Below are 18,669 nucleotides of genomic sequence, written 5' to 3'. Positions count from 1 at the left end.
GTGAGGGGAATGGGGGGGAGCCCTGAGGGGAATGGGGGGGAGCCGTGAGGGGATTGGGGGGCGTGAAGGGAATGGGGGGAACCCCTGAGGGGATCGGGGGGGGGATGGCAGTGAGGGGAATGGGGGGGTGCGAGGGGAATGGGGGAAGCCCTGAGGGGAATGGGGAGCGCGAGGGGAATGGGGGTCCGTGAGGGGAATGGGGGGAGCCCTGAGGGGAATGGGGGGCCGTGAGGGGGAAATGAGGGGGCTGTGAGGGGAATGGGGGGCCATGAGGAGAATGGGGGGGGGCCGTGAGGGGAATGGAGGGGCCGTGAGGGGGAAATGGGGGGCAACGAGCGGGGGGGAAGAAGCCGTGAGGGGAATGGGAGGGCCGTGAGGGGCCACTGGTCCCGGTGGGGACACAGGGGTGGTTGGGGGTCCCCGGGGTGCCCCCTGGCCGCCCCTCATCGCTGTGCCCCGTGTTCAGTGTCCCCCTGGTGAAATGGTCAGGGTTTGACGGTGTTTGTTGGGGCTGCGGCACCGACGGTCAAGTCACGGAATCAGGGAATCACAGAGTCACAGAATTACAGAATCATAGGCTCAGAATCACAGAACCAGAGAATCAGTCACAGACTTGGAATCACAGAGTCATAGAATCCCGGAATCACAGTCACAGAATAACAAAATCACAGAATAAAAAAGTCGCAGAAGCACGTACCCTCAGAATGACAGAATCATGGAATCACAGAATAATGGAATTGCAGAATCACACAATCACAGAATGACAGACACACAAATCACAGAGTCATGGACTCTCAGAATCACAGACTCACAAAATAACGGAATCACAGAATTACAGAATCTGAGAGTCACGGAATTACAGAATCCCGGGATACCACAATTACAGAATCATAGACTCACAGAATCACAGACTCACGAATCTCAGAGTCACAGAGTCATGAAATCAGTCACAGAGTCACAGAGTCACAAAACTACAGTCACAAAATTACAGAAACATGGAATCACAACATGACAGAATGACAGACTCATGGAATCAGAGAGTCATAGAATCGCGGACTCACAGAATCACAGCATCAGAGTCACAGCATCAGAGTCACAGAATCTTGGAATTACAGAATCTTGGAATTACAGAATCCCAGAATTACAGAATCCCAGACTCACAGAATCCCAGAGTCACAGAAACGCAGGGTCACAAAGTCACAGTCACAAAATTACAGAATCGTGGAATTGCAACATCACAGAATGGCAGAATCTCAGAGAGTCAGCAATTCACGGACTCATGGAATCACAGACTCATGGACTCACAGAATCATGGGATCACAGCATTACAGACTCAATCACAGAATCACAGAATCACAGGCTCATACTTATGGAATCACAGTTGCAGAATCCAAAGATCACAGACACAGAATTAGGAAATCACAGAATGACAGAACCACAGAATCTCAGTATCACAGAATGACACAACGGTTCAGGTTGGAAGGGACCAGAGGGGGTCATCTGGTCCCCACTCTTTGCTCAAACAGGGTCATCCCAGAGCACACAGCACAGGATTGTGTCCAGACAGGTCTGGAATATCCCCAGTGAGGAGACTCCACACCCTCTCTGGTCTCTGTTCAGTGCTCGGTCACTGCACAGCAAAGAAGTTCTTCCTCGTGTTCAGGTGGAACTTCCTGGGCATCAGTTCCTGCCCGTTCCTCTTGTCCCATTGCTGGCCCCCCCCAGCAGAGCCTGGTCCATCCTCTGCCCCCTCCCTGCAGACCCTACAGGGTCCCCTCTCAGTGTCTCTTCTCAAGGCTGAACAGCCCCGGCTCCCTCAGCCTTTCCTGCTCATGGAGATTCTCCAGTCCCTTCAGCATCTTTGTTTCCCTCCACTAGAGCTGCTCCAGGAGCTCAAAGTCCCTCCTGTCCCGAGGAGCCACCCACAGCTGGACACAGCACTGGACACATCCCTATGGCTGCTCTTCTGGCTGATGACTAAAAGAGGAGAAGGTAAAAATCCATCTGTTTCAAATTCCCAGTAGTGGGATCACCCTATTTTCCCCACCAAAACCCAGCTTTCCCCGGGATCTTGCTATCAGCCTTCTTCCCACTTGGCACAGCCCACGGATATCCTGGGAACCCCCCTGAGAGACCCCCACACCAGCCCGAGGGCCCCGCGCCCTGTCAGCGCTAGGTGGTAGCAGAGCATCGAGATAAGGAGGGAAAACAGGCGGCGTTTTCCTGACAAAAGGCTGAAAATCCCGCCTGGAGATGTGCGGGGTCCTGCGGAGCGCAGGGAGAGCGGAGCAGGGGGGTGCTGGGAGGGAGCAGGGGAGGGGATGAGGGTATTTGAGGGGAGAGGATGAGGAAAGGGAAGCGCTTCGGGGGGTCTGAGGGATGTTATGTTTGCACAGTGCTGGGAGGGTGGGAGGGAACAGGTGAGAGTTTCAAGGAGAAAGGTTCAAACTGGGAGTAAGGAGGGATCTTTTCATCACCAGACCAGCCGAGGGGATCTCAGGAAAAGGTTCTTCCCCCAGAGGGTGGTCGGGCACTGAACAGGCTCCTCAGGGCACTGGGCACGGCCCCAAGGCTGCCAGAGCTCCAGGAGCATTTGGACAACAGGGGAAGAGTGGGATTGTTGGGGTGTCCTGTGCAGGGCCAGGGGTTGGACTGGGTGATCCTTGTGGGTCCCTTCCAACTCAGGACATTCCATGATTCTTTAAGTGTCACAGTGTGTTGCCTGAAGTTGTGTCATCTCCTCCTTTGGAGGATTTGAAGACCCTCAGCCACCTGGGACCTCCTGGGGTCCCTTCCAGCCCAAATTCTTATAAAATGAGCTTGGAATTCTCCCATGAATCTCTGGTGGCCTCTAGAGTCCACATCAGCTTTAACATCTACAGCTTCCAGAGACAGAGAATTCCAAAGCTGATTTACATCCCACGTGGGGAACTACCTGCTTTTGTTTGGTTTTTGCTGTGAGCCAGGGCCTTGCTGGTGCCACCAGCTCCCAAATCTCCTCGCTGGTGGTGTCCTGGTCAACCTCTGGATTTTGGTGGATGAGGAACCTGCCTGTGAGCAGAGGGGAGATGAAACAACAGGGCTGCAGAGGGGGAGAGAACAGGCAGCGAGGAAAAACAGGTCTCCAAAATTAAAAAAAACCCACCAAATGATAGATAAAACTGAAGGGAGATGCTGGAAATGGCCATGGGACCTGGTCTTGGGGTTTGTGGGCTGGTAAAAAGCTTTCCCTGGAAACCTCTGGGTCTGTGGGCTGACATGAGGATTTTTGGGATCACAGTCAGGACTGGTGTGTGCCTGGGGACTGAAGGGCCAGCAGGGGTTTCAGGGAGGGAAAAGGGAAAGGGAAAAGGGCACACGGTCCTCTGTCCATGATCATCCCGCCTTCCTCCCCTCCCTGGGTGGCTTTGGCACCATCCCACCAGATCCTGGCATGGAACATGTCGAAAATGGGATTTAAACCGTCTGCTCCCACTGCAACCTCCTGCCTCCAGGGCTTTTTTGGAGAGCTTGAACTGAGTTTCCTTCCTACGGGATGTGCTGGGAGTGCCCTGCAGTGCCTGGACCTGCCTGTGCCTGTGGTTTGGCCTCCCCGGGGGTCTCCAGAGCGTCCTGTGCCAACCAGCAATTTATCCCATGGTTTGGAAAGGGGTTGTGTTGGGATGTGGGCTGTTCCCAAGCATCTCCCCAGCCCTGCATCTGCTGCCATCACCTTCCCAGACCTATTCCAGCAGCTGCTGTGCCTCAGGGGACATTCCAGGTGCACTCAGGGGTTGTCTGTGTGTCTGGTCAGTTGGAATTACAGCAATTCCTGCCCCTGAGTTGTTTGGTGGAGCACATTCCACACGGAACTCAGCTGCAGGATGTTTTTGAGGATGGCATGGAGCATGGGACAGGCAGGATACCTGTGTGAGGTGCACAATAATTTATTTTATTACTATTATTTTACTTATATTTTTAATTTATTTTTTGTTTATATTTTTATTTTTAATTTAATTTATTTTTATTTTAAGTTTTATTTTTATTTTATTTCTATTTAATTTTTTGTTTTATTTTTAATTTTTATTTTATTTAGTAATTTATTTTTATTTTAATTATTATTTTATTTTTATTTTTTGTTTTATTTTTAATTTATTTTTATTTTAAGTTTTATTTTTTATTTTATTTTTATTTAATTTTTGGTTTTATTTTTAATTTTTATTTTATTTAGTAATTTATTTTTATTTTTATTATTTCTTTTTAATTTTAATTTTAGTTTTTATTTTGATTTTATTTAGTAATTTATTTTTTTATTTATTTATATTTCAATTTTTATTTTATTTAGTAATTTTTTAATTTTTATTCAATTTTTAAATTTTTTAATTTATTTTTATTTCATTTTGATTTTGATTTTATTTAGTAATTTTTTATTTTATGTTTTATTGTTTATTTTTATTTACTTTCATTTTTATTTCATTTAAAAATTATTTATTTTAATTTCATTTAGTAACTAATTTTTAATTTTTATTTTATGTTTTACTTTTTATTTCTTACTTTCGCTGTATTTTTATTTTATTTTTATTTTTTAATTCATTTTCATTTTACAACAAACACATCATCAGGGACCAGGTGACGGACTCCAAACCAATTCCCATATCCCTCTGCCTCCCAAAAAACAACCCCTCACACCCTGTGGCTGCCTCCTCATCTCAGCCCTTCTTTACTGACCTGAGCTTTGCTCTCTGTTCCTTATCAGCTCCATCCACTGATTAAAGCAACTTTTAATCTTGATTTATCTCCTCTCACTGGCTGCTTTCCCTTTGCCACAAGGTCTCCCCGCTCTTCCACAGCCATCCTTTCATCCATTATCCCTCAGCCACTGCTGAGACTCCCCCCTCCAAATGTTCCCACTTCCCTGGCAGCGGCTCATCTCCCACCTCCCCACAAAGGCTGGACATTTCCAAAAATCCTCGCTCCAACCCAACCTGCAGCTCCCATCAACTCCAGTTACACACATTCCCTTTCCCAACTTCCTGTCTCTTTAACCCACAAGAGCAAGAATTAGGAAAACTTCATTTTGGCTGCAAAGCCGAACTCCAAACGTGCCGTCGCTCCGGGCCGGGAACACCAGGGCACTGCAGGTGGAGCTTTGGGCAGGGATGGGGTTGGATTGGGGGGTTTTGCTCCCCCACACCTGAGCAGGGCTGTAGCCGGCGGCTCCCATCCCGATCCTGCTCGTGCCGCTGGAATTCAGCTGATTCAGTGGCCTCTGGGCTTCAAAAGGCACCTTCAGTTCTCCAGTCAAAGGCTGTGGCTCATGAGATCCACGGGGCAGGATCAGGGAACGCCGGGCAGGGCTGGGAAATGTGCATCTGCGAGGAAGGGCGAGGGCACAACCGCCTCCCTCTGTTCTGGTTTGGCAATTCCTTCTCCGCAGATCTGGAAACGCTACAAAGGTGGGGGAGCAACCACCTGCCCCTGCAGATCAGCAGCCCCGGGGGGATGTGGCTTCCAGCAGCTCCCAGGTGATGGAGACTCTCCCTCTGGATTTTATTTCTCTCCATTTCAGATTCTGCCCCGTGTTGTGACCTCAGGAATGACGTAAGGTGTGTTTACTTTGCACACAGTACATTACACACGATATATTTCAAATATATATGATTTAATTCTGATTAATAGGATCCCACCAGGGCGTTGTGTAGCTCCGCTGTTATTCCAGGGATAATCTCCTTGGCTTGGCACGTCCCTGTTTGTTATTTTACGGCATCAGAACTACAAAAACTTTATAAATCAGGGAAGGTTTGAGGTTGAAAATGTACATTGAGCACTTAAGACACATGATCTGCTGCAGCAAAGGCACGGTGATGTCCAGGACTCACCTCCAGGACCCTGGGAGCTGGATGATTCCAGGGAATGTGGTCATCGATGAGAAAGGAAAAGCATCGCTGCAGGGTTACATCCTTTCCTTGGGTAGGTTTTTGCTGTTTGTGGATCAACTGCTGCCTCGTGGAGACCAGAAAAAGAGCTGGAACAGCTCCTTAAGAAGCCAAGGAAGCACCCATGGAGCAATCCCTTTACCTTGGTTTCCTGGGAAATAAAAAAAAAGGCTTGTGAGGAGAGATTTGGGAATGATGCTGATGAATGCTTTGGGTGGGATTTGCCCCATCTCACTTCAATTGCTCAACAACTGGCCCTTCCAAATCAAAATTCATTAGTCAACAGATAATCAACAGATCCTAAAATCCATGATATAATTCCCGTCTGCAAGTTCCTAGTTCAGCTGATCCTTTGAGAGGTGACAGCTCAGGCTTATTAGTTCTTAGGCTGTCGTGTTTTTTGAGATGAACTCATCCTTCCAAGCATCCAGGACAACTGGGAAAAGGAAATACCAAAGTCTGGGAGAGGGAGACTCACTGAGTTGCCTCATCAATGATTTGGAGGAATTTTGGGAACAGTTTCTTCATGGGAAGGGTTGTAAAGCACTGGAACGGTCCCCATCCATGGAAATCTTCAAAAACACGTGGATGTGGCACCTGGGGACACGGTTTAAGGGTGAACATGGAGGTGGTGCTGGTTGATAGTTGGACTTGATGATTTGGAAGGTCTTTTCCAGCCTTAATGATTCTGGGATTTTGGCATTCCCTCTGGAATGTGAAATGTTGAGGATTCCTGGGCGTGCTGTGACTCTTCCCAACACCCGGAAAGGTTCAGTTTTATCCCAGCTCTCTCACCCTGGGATATGATCAGGCAATGAGTTACAGATGCTGAGCATTCAATCCCCTTATCCTTAAAAACTGCTATTTGTTGAATTTACTGGGAAATTCCTTAATCCCAGAAAAAAACCCATTAACAGCCCATGATTTACATCCTCCTAAATAACAAGTGCCAGCTCCCCACACGGATCCGTGTGCTGCAATCCAGAGTGTGGGATTTGATTTCCTTCTCACTGACACGATTGAAAAGATGGATTTGCCTTGTTCAACACGAGGGAGAAATTCTGTTTCCAGCACAGCCCTAACTGGGTTTTTCTTGGACCGTTTTCCTTGATTCTCCTTTCTTCCACACTCTTCCCTTGCCCAGCCTGGTGCTTTCCAGCTGATTTGGCAGGAGCTGGAGGTCGCAGCTGAAGGATCGTGGTAGTGCTGGTGGTAAAGCACTCAATTTGTAGGGAGGGTGGAATTTCCATAATTCCAATGGCTGGAAGTCATCCCTCATCTTCCAGAATCCCATCGGTGCCCACGGAGCCAGACAACTCCTGTGATTCCCTGGCAAAGCATCACAGAGCAGCTCAGGCTGTGGGATGTGCCCTAAGATTTGTCCAAATGATCCATAGAAAAGCTCACAGGAGGTCCAGCAGGCCTAGAAAGGATCCAAGCAAGTGTCGCCACGGTCAAAATTCCAAGTGAACATTTCAGAGGTGACACATCCAGAAGGAAAAGAGGATAAGGCGCCAGCAACAGGAAACCAGGTCGAGATCCCAAAGACCAGCAGCAACATTTTGTTTTCCCACTGCCAGGCAGAGAAGTTTCTGTCCAGCTTGGATGAAGGGACACTCTGGATCCTCCCTCATTCCGAGTCGGATCCTTGGCTGGATGCAGGAATGTGCCAGGGCTGAGCCTCAAACACTGGAGATGCTGGAAGGAGGAGAAATAACGTCAGGATCAGATTAACTCAGGCAGAGAATTCACATTCTAAACCTGTTTAGGTGCTCAGCCAATCCTTGGGATTTTGGTGGCATTTAATACCTCAAATACCTTTACAAATCTGGATTATTTCCCTCCGTCATCTCATTATAGAGAAAATCAGCATCAATCAAAACATCTTGACTTTTCCTGCCACTTCCTGGCAATCTGCAGACATTCCCTGGCAAAGCCCAGGTAAAGTTTACCTCAGGAAAAGCCTGGCAGAGTTCACAAAGGTCCTGGAGAGGTCACCGAAGGAATTAAGATGGGATTTGTCTCTCTCTGATACAAAAAAAAAAATTACATAGTTTTGCCTTGCAAATTGCCCCTCATCCAAATGCAATCCCTCAGGGATCATTTCCTTGGGATTTTTTTACCACAGTGGTGTTTGTAAGGAGTTTGCTTCCCCACTAACCCTTTCCTCAGGCACGGAATTCCCTGCCATGCAGAGGGAATTCAGCTGCAGCCGAGGCCGGACACGGCACATCCCGGCAGGCACCAGTTCCCTCCACCTTTCTGGCACCAGTAGCAGTCACTGGGTGGCCACATCCCTGCAGGAATTCCCTGTGCTCCCACATCCTCTCTGCCAGCAGCACTTGGAGTTTGATTCCCAGAAGCTCAGACACTCAAACACCTTCTTCCCATTCCCATTCCCTCTGGAGCCGAGCAATGAATTCCTGGGAAGCCATCCCAACCCTGCTGCCAGACCAGCAGAATTCCCTGGATTGACTGGAACAGCCAACACCGCATCCAAGGCCCAGAGCCTGCACTTAACTCTGGATGACTTGGCTCTAATCCAGCTCACAACATTCCCACAGCTCTGTCCAGGCGATGGAATTCCAGGATGAGGGTCCTATTTTGTAGGAACCTTGTCTGGCTTTAGCACTGGGAGGGACTGTGAGCCTCTGGCCTGATCCTGATGCTTTTATGGCCCGGATGCATTTATGTCCCGCTTCCCACATGGAGAAGTCTTTGTGTGTTTTCCTTAGGCCTCACTCATGGAATCATGGAATCATTTAGGTTGGAAAACCGCTCCAAGATTGAGTTTAATCATTCCCTGAGCACTTCCAAGACCATCACTAACCCATATCCCCAAGCATCACATCCACAGGGAGTTTAAATCCCTCCAGGGATGGGAATCCACCACTGCCCTGGGCAGCTGTGCCAGGTCTGGACAACCCTTTCCAGGAGGGAATTGTTCCCAATATCCAATCCTATATCCAACCCAATCTTTCTCATCCCAGTGCTTTCCCCTTCAGCTGTGTTTAGATCCTTTCATCTCCCACAGGAGGATTTGTGATCACTCACTTCCTCCTCATGGAGATGGAGGAGCCTATGGACCTGCTAAAAATGCAGGATTCCAGGGAGATCCAGAGGGATGCCGGAGCTTTCCATGTGCTCCATCATCTCCCTTCTAGATGGGATCACCAATAATTACTGGACAATTGTTGCCTTGTAGGAGCTCTGCCCACTCCACCTCTGTGATCTCCCCGAAAATCCCAGCAGTGTCCCATCAGAATCCTATTTTCCATTGTTCCCTCCAGGTTCTTCATCCTTCTTGCACAACCAAAAACCCTCAGGGGTCACAGATTTTAATCCTTATGGGATTAAAGCCATAATTAAGCCATTAAAACCCACTTGTGAACCGAGAGGACTTTCACCAAAACCTGCACAAGTGTTGGTGCTCCTCAAAGGTACCCAAAAGACTTTCCCAGGGGGCTGCAGAGACTGAGGACCTTCGGGAGACATGGAGAGTTTCCCAAGCCAAGCTCACACTGAAACGGCACAAGATTCTTTGGGATGGTGTCATTCCATCTCCTTATTTTTGGGAGGCATTCCTCAATCAGCTGCTTCCTCAGCTGTTCTCTGCCTGGTGTTCACTGCTCTGTGCTGGAATTTGCTGAGGGCTCTGGTTCCAACCCAAACACACCAGCTCCTCCCGGATTCTCTCCAGGACCTGGCAGAGTCCCTGGACTTTGGAGGGAGCCCAGGGCCACATCTCTTGCTCTGCCAGGCAGTGTTGGTGAGTTAAACCCATGTGGAGCCCGTGCCAACGTTCATTCCAAGATGACAGCTGGGACAGGTGGGTTTGGGAAGTGCTGGATGTGACATCTCTGGCCGTAAGTTCTCTTCCGATGCAGCAAATCCCTGTCATCGGCATTCCCACCATCCCTGTCCTTCCCCCACAGCCAGTGTCACCTCCTTCCCTCTGGGCTCTAAATGTAACAGCTCTGCTGGTGACAAGGACAGCGGGATTGCTTGATCCCAAGCACAGACACGGGTTGGGGGACGAAGGGATGGAGAGGATCCCTGAGGACAAGGACCTGGGGGTGATGGTGGATGAAAAGCTCAACAAGCTCCAGCCCAGAAACCCCCCATGTCCTGGGCTCATCCCACAGCAGGGGAGGGGGGATTCTGCCCCTCTGCCCCCTCAGGTGAGACCCCACCTGCAGAGCTGCCTCCAGCTCTGGGAACAACAGCAGAGGGATGTGGAGCTGCTGGAGCGAGTCCAGAGGAGGCTCCGGAGATGCTCCGAGGGCTGGAGCCCCTCTGCTCTGGAGCCAGGCTGGGAGAGCTGGGGGGGTTCACCTGGAGAACACAGGGATCCAGGGAGAGCTTGGAGCCCCTTCCAGAGCCTAAAGGGGCTCCAGGAGAGCTGGAGAGGGACTTGGGACAAGGGATGGAGGGGCAGGAAACAGGGAATGGCTTCCCACTGGCAGAGGGCAGGGAGAGATGGGAGATTGGGAAGGAATTCCTGGCTGGGAGGGTGGTGAGGCCCTGGCACAGGTTGCCCAGAGAAGCTGTGGCTGCCCCTGGATCCCTGGGAGTGTCCAAGGCCAGGTTGGAGAAACCTGGGGCTAGTGGGAGGTGTCCCTGCCCATGGCAGGGGAGTGGAACAAGATGGTCTTTAAGGTCTCTTCCCACCCAAACCATTCTACAATTCCGCGATCTGGATATTGCCAGGCTCTAGAACAGCCTCCCCATGGGACAGGACACCTTACTGACATGGAGCTCTGCTCTCCATCCTGGTGACATCTCCAGTCCCTCTCCCACGTGGAGCTCGGACGGGTGCCGGTCGTATCCCGGCGTTCCATTGGGAGCTCTGGGCCAGGGCCTTTGCCGCTGCCTTGGGGGGCAGGTTCCCAGCGGAGCGATGGGCGGCCCAGCTGGGACGAGCTGGTGGCTTTGGAAGATACTCAGGATCTGCAGAAAGCCATATCTGGGAAGAGAAGACAACATCAACATCCCAACAGCTTCAGAGGGACTGGAAAGCTTGGAATCCACTGAGAAATTCCACAAATTCTACACATTCTACACATTTTATCCCTAGATGATACGAGGTCTTGCAGTGGCCTGTGCTGTGGGATTAAGTTTACCTTGAGGACAAAAGGACCTCACTAGAAAGTGATGCCAGTAAAGCTGAAGCCACATTAATTAATTAATTAATTCTCCACAGCAATTCAGACGTTAATCCCCCAATTTCCCCCCCTCCCCCCGTGCACGTGGCTGTGTCTGATCCCAGCCTTGCTTGGTGTTTGGAAGTGTAAAGGGTGAAATTTATTTTAACAGAAGATCAAAATTCTATTATTATTATTATTAGTAATAATAATAATAATAATAATAATATCTTAATATCAGAGTTTATTCCTTGAGGAAGATCCCCAAAGATTAAAAAAAACCCACAGGTTATTCTGACCAACAACTTGGGTTTTTCAGGCTGATACGAATTGTTTGGTAAGAATAGTGAACAAACATTATCATGTTGAGTAAATAAAATTGAAAATAGGGTTTGCAGAAGATAAATGTACATTGGGCAGGACCATGTGTGGGTGCTGGGAGCCCTGGATCTTCATCTTCTGCCCATTATAAATATGATTTTTACTCCAAACATCAATTCTCTCCCCACTGAAGAGACACGAGGGGGGGTTCCTGTGCATCCCTAGGAAGGAACGTGGCCCTAATTCATTCACAGCCCTAATTAACTTAATCCACTGCAATTTACTATTCCTTGTAATTGAGCTAATTTACTTTAATTTATTCTAAATGAAGTGGTCGCACTCTGTGCTTTCCACAATCACTAATAAACTCCAAAACCTCCCAGGTTTTCCAGGGGAGAACTGATTCACCCCATGCAAACGTGGAGCCGGTGGATGCAATTCCAGGACTTGGGTCATCACCTTCATTAGGTGTTTTTATTCCATTTTGGTGTGTTGTTGCCTCCTGAGCCGGGAGCTCCCTCTAATAACCCTTTTTCCATCTTTATTATTAGCTGTAATTCACTTTATTCTCACCTACTTTCTGCACTTGAATCACTGATCTATTCAAGGGCTGCCTTTTAATTTGACTTGATGTTTGCCTGCCTTGGGCACTTATTCTTTCATCATGGTCTCTTTTTTTTCTTCTAAGGATTTACTGAAAGATTTGCACATTAAGCCTCTTTATTTGGACTTGATTAAATAAGAGCCTTTTCAAAGGTCTTCATTTCAGCAAGGTTTTCCAATGCTGCTTTAATAACAAATGGAAATTAATTTTGCATTATTCCTGGTGAATTATATTTATATATATATTTATATTCTTTTTCTATGCACCAGCCTGGTGTAACCTCAGCTTTATTGTCTCATAGTGCTGCTGTCATTAAAGGAGGTTTTGTGTGAGAATAAAAAGCACAGCTCTTCTACTGGAACGTGGACAACTCTAAAATCAGGAGGAACAGAAGCCTTTGGAATTCCAGCCCAAGGTGATTGTGCCTTCCTGCTCAGGTTCATTAACTTTGAAGAGCAATAACTTTGGTAAAATCTGGGGGGGAAAGAATCAAATTAACTTATTTTAGGCCTGAACTGAGATTTTTTTTTTTCTCTTCGGGACTGACAACGAAACAGCTTTAAACGTGAAAGTGGGAGATGTGGTGGGATGAATCCGTGGCAGGACGCTCGGATCAGAGGGAACCACTGGAGAGTGGAAACTGTAAGACAAGGGCTGAATAATTATAATCATCATTATTTATATCATTTAACAGCGACTGAATGCTTTTCCTTGCAAACAGGCTTATTTGGGTCGGGAGGAGCCTCCCCATCCCTGGAGACAATGCCTGTCTTTTATGCAAAACCTCCAACCCCTTCCCTGGCATTCGTGGAAAAACACATTCCCAGATCTGCTTCCCGAAAGCCCCTGACACGCCCGTGAGCACGTCCCTCTTCCAGCAGTTATTCGTTTCCACATCCACAAAAAAAACCCAACCCCATGGAGTTTTCTGGAAGCCAGACTTCCCAAGGCTCCTCTGATGGAGGGGATGCCCTATTTTTCCAACCCGGAGCACAAAGAAGCCTCAGTGCCAGACCTTTGCTGGGGCTCAGCTCGGCGACAACCGAGCGACAAACCGCTGCCACCGGGAGCTGTGGGCAAAGCAGGGAAGCTTTGGGAAGGGATTCGTCCCGAGGGAATTGTGCCAGGGCTTTGTGGAAAGCGTGGAAGTGGAGCAGAGAAAGGGAGGGGCAGGGAACGAGGTCACTGTCCACACACCGACAGTCACTGTCCCTTCCCCACCCACGGCAGGTCCCCCTTGATGATTTATAAATATCTATTTATAAACAGTTTTCCTCCATTGCCTCTTTGATTTAATGTTTGATTGGACTTTATGGCTCTGGGCCTGCAGCCGGGCTGGGATGAGGGAGGAGGGAATACCAGGCACGTGCTGCTCTTGGCTGCTTTGGGGAGGTGTGTGTTGGGTGGGGGGATCCTGCTCCTCTACAGGAGAAATGGGGCTTTCTGAGTCTTTCCACCCTTTACATCCATGATTTTGGACTCCTCCCGTGCTTTTCAGCCTTCCTTCCAGGAGCCCAGAGACACTGGGAGACACCCTCGGGCTTGCTGCTTGAAATTCCCGAATTCTGGCTTGTGGGATTGGAATGTGGAAGGGGAATGAGCCCCTTCAGAGGGGCTGATGGACCTGCCTGAGGTTCTTCAAAGACCTTCCCCACTGTCTGGATTTTACTCCTGAGAGTGGAAAACTGTGGCAGCTGGCCATATCCCAGTGGGATTCCCTGAATTTCCACACTGGAATATTCCTGTCCTGACACTTAATTGTATTGACTTTAATAACAGCTGCATGGAAAGGTCTAAATTGATAAATTTATGTACATTTACAATCCCCTGTGAGCTCAAGAAGAGTTTGGACAAGACTTTCAGGGACATGGTGGGATTCTGGGAATGTCCTGTGCAGGGCCAGGAGTTGGACTGGATGATCCTTGTGGGTCCTTTCCACTCGGGATATTCTATAATTCCATGATTTTACATCAGGAGCACTTCCCTAAGTGAAAACTCGGAGCTCAAATATTCCTGGGAGTGCATGACATGGAGACAGTTGATCCAATTCCGGGCTGGAGATACTTGCCGGGGATTTCTCCTTCCGGAGCTGGTTGGATCCACATCCCGCTCTCCTTTTCCTCTCAGCTGCCTGTTGGCTCAGGTCTGGGGTCTTCCCTCCTCCCTTCCTTCTCCTGCAGAATCCAACACAACAGGATTAATAAATGCTCTGGAATTACTTCCCCGGGATTGAGAAAGAGGAAAATCCCTCGTGCTGTTGCCACCCGAAAAGCCACAATTTAAGAGCCCACGTTTGATCCCACCTGGGGCAGCCCAAGAGAGCACAAATCAAGCTGTGGGCTCAGACTGGTGGGGTTTTTTTAATTTATGATAAGCTGTTTTTTAGGTTATGAGAACTTTCTAGCACTCAGAACACGCCCTTAGCTCCAGACTTCCTGATTTAGACAAAATCCAGATAACATGTTACAGGAAAATTCACACTCAAGGAGTTTAACTCAATCAATTTGAGAGTTTTCAGTGAAATCGGTGTAATTAGTAGACTAAAACAGGTTGGGGGGGCTGCCCCTCCAGCAAGGTGTTTATTCACTATTTTTATAGCCAAATTAATAAATATATAAATTTTAAAAACATGTTAAATATATAAATACATATAAACATATATAATATAATGATGCATATTATTATATATAACTATATAATTATATGTAATTACATATAATTACATATTAAATATAAAGATATCTAAAATATCTAAATATACAAATACATAAAATCATAGAATCACAGAACATCCTGAGCTGGAAGGGGCCCACAAGGATCATCCAGTCCAAGTCCTGGCCCTGCACAGGACATTCCCAGAATCCCACTATGTCCCTGAAAGCATTGTCCAAACTCTTCTTGAGCTCACAGGGGATTGTAAATGTCCATAAATTTATCAATTTAGACATTTCCATGCAGCTGTTATTAAAGTCAATACAATTAAGTGTCAGGACAGGAATATTCCAGTGTGGAAATTCAGGGAATCCCACTGGGATATGGCCAGCTGCCACAATTTTCCACTCTCAGGAGTAAAATCCAGACAGTGGGGAAGGTCTTTGAAGAACCTCAGGCAGGTCCATCAGCCCCTCTAAGGTGCTCATTCCCCTTCCCCATTCCAATCCCACAAGCCAGAATTTGGGAATTTCAAGCAGCAAGCCCGAGGGTGTCTCCCAGTGTCTCTGGGCTCCTGGAAGGAAGGCTGAAAAGCACGGGAGGAGTCCAAAATCATGGATGTAAAGGGTGGAAAGACTCAGAAAGCCCCATTTCTCCTGTAGAGGAGCAGGATCCCCCCACCCAACACACACCTCCCCAAAGCAGCCAAGAGCAGCACGTGCCTGGTATTCCCTCATCCCTCATCCCAGCCCGGCTGCAGGCCCAGAGCCATGAAGTCCAATCAAACATTAAAATCAAAGAGGAAATGGAGGCAAACTGCACTCTGTTTATAAACACTGACAGCCAAGGGAGAAAATTCAATCCACAATATTCCAACTGGGAGCAAACTGGTCATCCTGGTGGGCCTGATGGCTGGACTTGATCTTGAGGGTCTTTTCCATCCAAAAGGATCCTGTAACCTTTAGACAGAAAGGAGACCGGGCCTTGTGGTTGGAAATTTGGATATCAACCTCTCCTGCTGCATTCTGTTGTCCCTCCCTGTGGTGTCAGAGCATCCTCCTGCAGCAGGTCCCCACCACAATCCCATTTCAAGGTCTGGAAAACGTGGGGAAGGAGGATGAGTTTCTCCAGGGCGTCAGAGCCCAGATGAGAACGGCAGGTCTCTCACTTCCAGCCCTGAACTCGGTGATTCTCACCCCTTTTTCCTCCCATTTTCGTTTCCTACAAGGAATATTTTTCACTCCCAGGAGCCCAGCAGGCCCAGAGAACTGGGCTGGAATGTGACAAGCGGGAGCCAAGCGTTGGGATTCCGAAGGGCAGGGATACAGCACGTCCTTCTCACGCGAGCGAGCCCCTCTTTGTCGGGGCTGCCCGAGAGAACAATTAACTGAAAGTAATTATTTTCTCGTTGGGTAAACACTCCAGGACAATATGCAACTGTTTTTTAGAGCCAGCCTACGTCCATAAATTATCCCATTGAATTAGTGCTGCCTTCCAGAAGCCTGAGCTGGCCGTGAGAGGTGGGGGGAAGGAGGTTGCATTTGGGGCTGAGCTGTTGCCATGAGAGGGAGCAGGGCCCTTCCTCGAGGCACAAGGACATGATCCTGGCAGGGATCCAGGGCAGGGCTGGAATTGGAATCCATTATTCATGCTGAAGTGGGAGGCGAATCTTTTGATTTATTGGCAGCACAAGCAGCAGATGCCTCCCAGTAGAATGGGGACCCAAAGGCCCCTCCTGGTCCCCTGGGGGCAGGTCAGAATCCCACAGGAAGATTTCCTCACTCGCTTCCACACGTAAGATAAAAATCTATCACTTCCCCTTTGCAATATTTCTTTGTGCCCAAAGAGACAAATCCTTGCTGATGTCTGGGAGGGTTTGTTTTTTTTTTTTGGGGGGGGGGGGGGGGGATATAACAAAAAGCTACTGGGACAATCCAGGAAGAAAACAAACCAGACCTACCAGAAACCACCCCCGTGACAAACTGTGACACCGACATTCACGGCCAAAACTTGGCTGAGGGATTTTGATAACCCCTTCCAGGCAATCTGTAATCCAAGCCCTGGCTGGGTCTCTTCCCTACCACCTCACCACTCCCTGGGCTGTGCAGCTGATCATTGCTCTTCTTAATTTCACCGCCCAGGGACTGCAAAGCTTCTCCCACCCTGCCCCAACCCAACCCACCAACCTCCCAGAGAACATTCCGAGGGATCTCTGTCCCGTCTCCTTCATTCCACGGAACCTCCTTCAGTGGTTGCTGCCACTCAAGTTTTTAGAGCACGGGCTCGTTACTTGCTGAGCAAGAAGCCAAGAAATCCATCAGAAAAGAAAAGAAAAAAAGCTTTCAATTATCACCCAGATTGCAGATGAACACCTTTCTGCCACTTTCTGGGACAGTGGGATGGTTCCTCTCCCCAGTGACAAGAAGCACCAGCACAATCCAGGCCAAACCCTCCCCCAGCTGCTCCCCAGAAACCCATTGATTTATTTTTCAAAGCTAAATGGCCAATTATGGTTTTATAGCCCGAAGAATATGTCTTGTGTTACCATTTATAGGACTCCCTTCATCTCCACTCCCCTGTGTAATTGAGAATTCACTGTAGCTTGTTACGCTTCCCGTGTTCCACTTTTTTTTCTGGCTGAGCAGGGAGAAGTTCTGCGTTGGGAATTCTCAACAGAGCTGTTTTGATGCTGCTGTGGAAGGGACCACGTAGAGAAAGACTTGTCCCAAAAGGACAACAAAGAAAGAGATGACACATCTTTGTCATCATGGATGGCAAGGAGTGACATTTCACGCAGGCAGACAGGGATGGGACAAGGTGGAACAGTTTTAAACTGAAAGAGGAGAGATTTAGAGGAGACATTAGGAAGGAATTCTTGGCTGGGAGGGTGGGGAGGGGCTGGCATGGAATTCCCAGAGAAGCTGTGGCTGCCCCATCCCTGGAAGTGTCCAAGACGAGGTTGGACAGGGTTTGGAGCAACCTGGGATAGTGGGAGGTGTCCCTGCCCATGGAACTGAGTGAGTTTTAAGGTCCTTTCCAACTCAAACTATTCTGTGATTCTGTGGAATAAGATGATCTTTAAATTCCCTTCCCACGCTGGATTCATGAGGACACCTGGAGAAAAGAAGGATCCAGGGAGAGCTTGGAGCCCCTTCCAGAGCCTAAAGGGGCTCCAGGAGAGCTGGAGAGGGACTGGGGACAAGGGATGGAGAGACAGGACACAGGGAATGGTTTCCCACTGGGAGAGGGCAGGGAGAGATGGGAGATTGGGAAGGAATTCCTGGCTGGAAGGGTGGGGAGGCCCTGGCACAGGTTGCCCAGAGAAGCTGTATCTGCCCTTGAAACTCTGGAAGTGTCCAAGGCCAGGTTGGACGGGGCTTGGAGCAACCTGGGATAGTGGGAGGTGCCCCTGCCCATGGCAGGGAAGTGGAACTGGATGAGCTTTAAGATCCCTTCCCACCCAAACCATTCTGGGATTCCAGGAACTCTGCCATTAAAAGCCAATATTCCAGCAGGGCCCCCCTGACTCAATGACCAGCAGAGTCCTCCCCTCTCCCTGGACCAGAAACCTGTTGCAGAGCGAGCCCGAGCTCCGGGGACATTTTAACCAGCTCCAAGAGTGACGAAAAACTGGATTTTTTTTCATTACCTCCTGAATTCTGCACAATTTACCCCGAAATTAGGCGGATTAACTTTGATCCAGTGACCGGCCTCACACCTTGCTTTGATGGTGGCGTCAGGAATCCCTTTGATGTGATCCTTGTTTGTTCACAGAGCTCCCTCCGAGCCCGCTTTTCCTTGGCACAGCACAACTCCAGTGGTTTGTTGGCTCTCAGGTTTCCACCCTCCGAGTGCTCTCTCCCGTCATTCCTTCTCTGCCATCATTTTGTCTCTCTCCTGCTTTCCTGCAAGTCCTGCCACGTCCCCTCACACATTCCCGTGACCTCAAGAAAACCCTCCTCCCTCTCTATCTTCACCCGGGGCTGCAGCAAATCCCGCTTCCTCTCCCCGACTCCCTTCGGCAAACCCTGGG

General features: G+C 48.7%; 1 protein-coding gene and 1 long non-coding RNA gene across 2 annotated transcripts in view; one reads left to right on the top strand and one right to left on the bottom strand.

Moving 5' to 3' along the window:
• Window positions 1–1,882: 1,882 nt before the first annotated feature.
• On the top strand, window positions 1,883–12,663 carry LOC113957489. The gene is made up of 3 exons (XR_003531169.1): window positions 1,883–1,992; window positions 5,417–5,585; window positions 12,254–12,663. It is a non-coding gene; the product is annotated as an uncharacterized LOC113957489 (long non-coding RNA).
• The window catches only part of FBXO16 (F-box protein 16), a 31,386-nt gene continuing 20,166 nt past the window's right edge, over window positions 7,450–18,669 (bottom strand). The window contains 3 exon segments of the mRNA XM_027665064.1: window positions 7,450–7,613; window positions 10,668–10,881; window positions 14,053–14,158. Coding sequence (XP_027520865.1) covers window positions 7,546–7,613; window positions 10,668–10,881; window positions 14,053–14,158 — 388 coding nt within the window. The 3' untranslated portion in view covers window positions 7,450–7,545.

This window comes from Corapipo altera, unplaced genomic scaffold (assembly GCF_003945725.1).
Source record: "Corapipo altera isolate COAL_440 unplaced genomic scaffold, ASM394572v1 164, whole genome shotgun sequence".
Lineage (NCBI taxonomy): Eukaryota > Metazoa > Chordata > Aves > Passeriformes > Pipridae > Corapipo > Corapipo altera.
The sequence above is the reverse complement of the archived record's forward strand: the minus strand, read 5'-3'. Positions and strand labels throughout refer to the sequence as shown.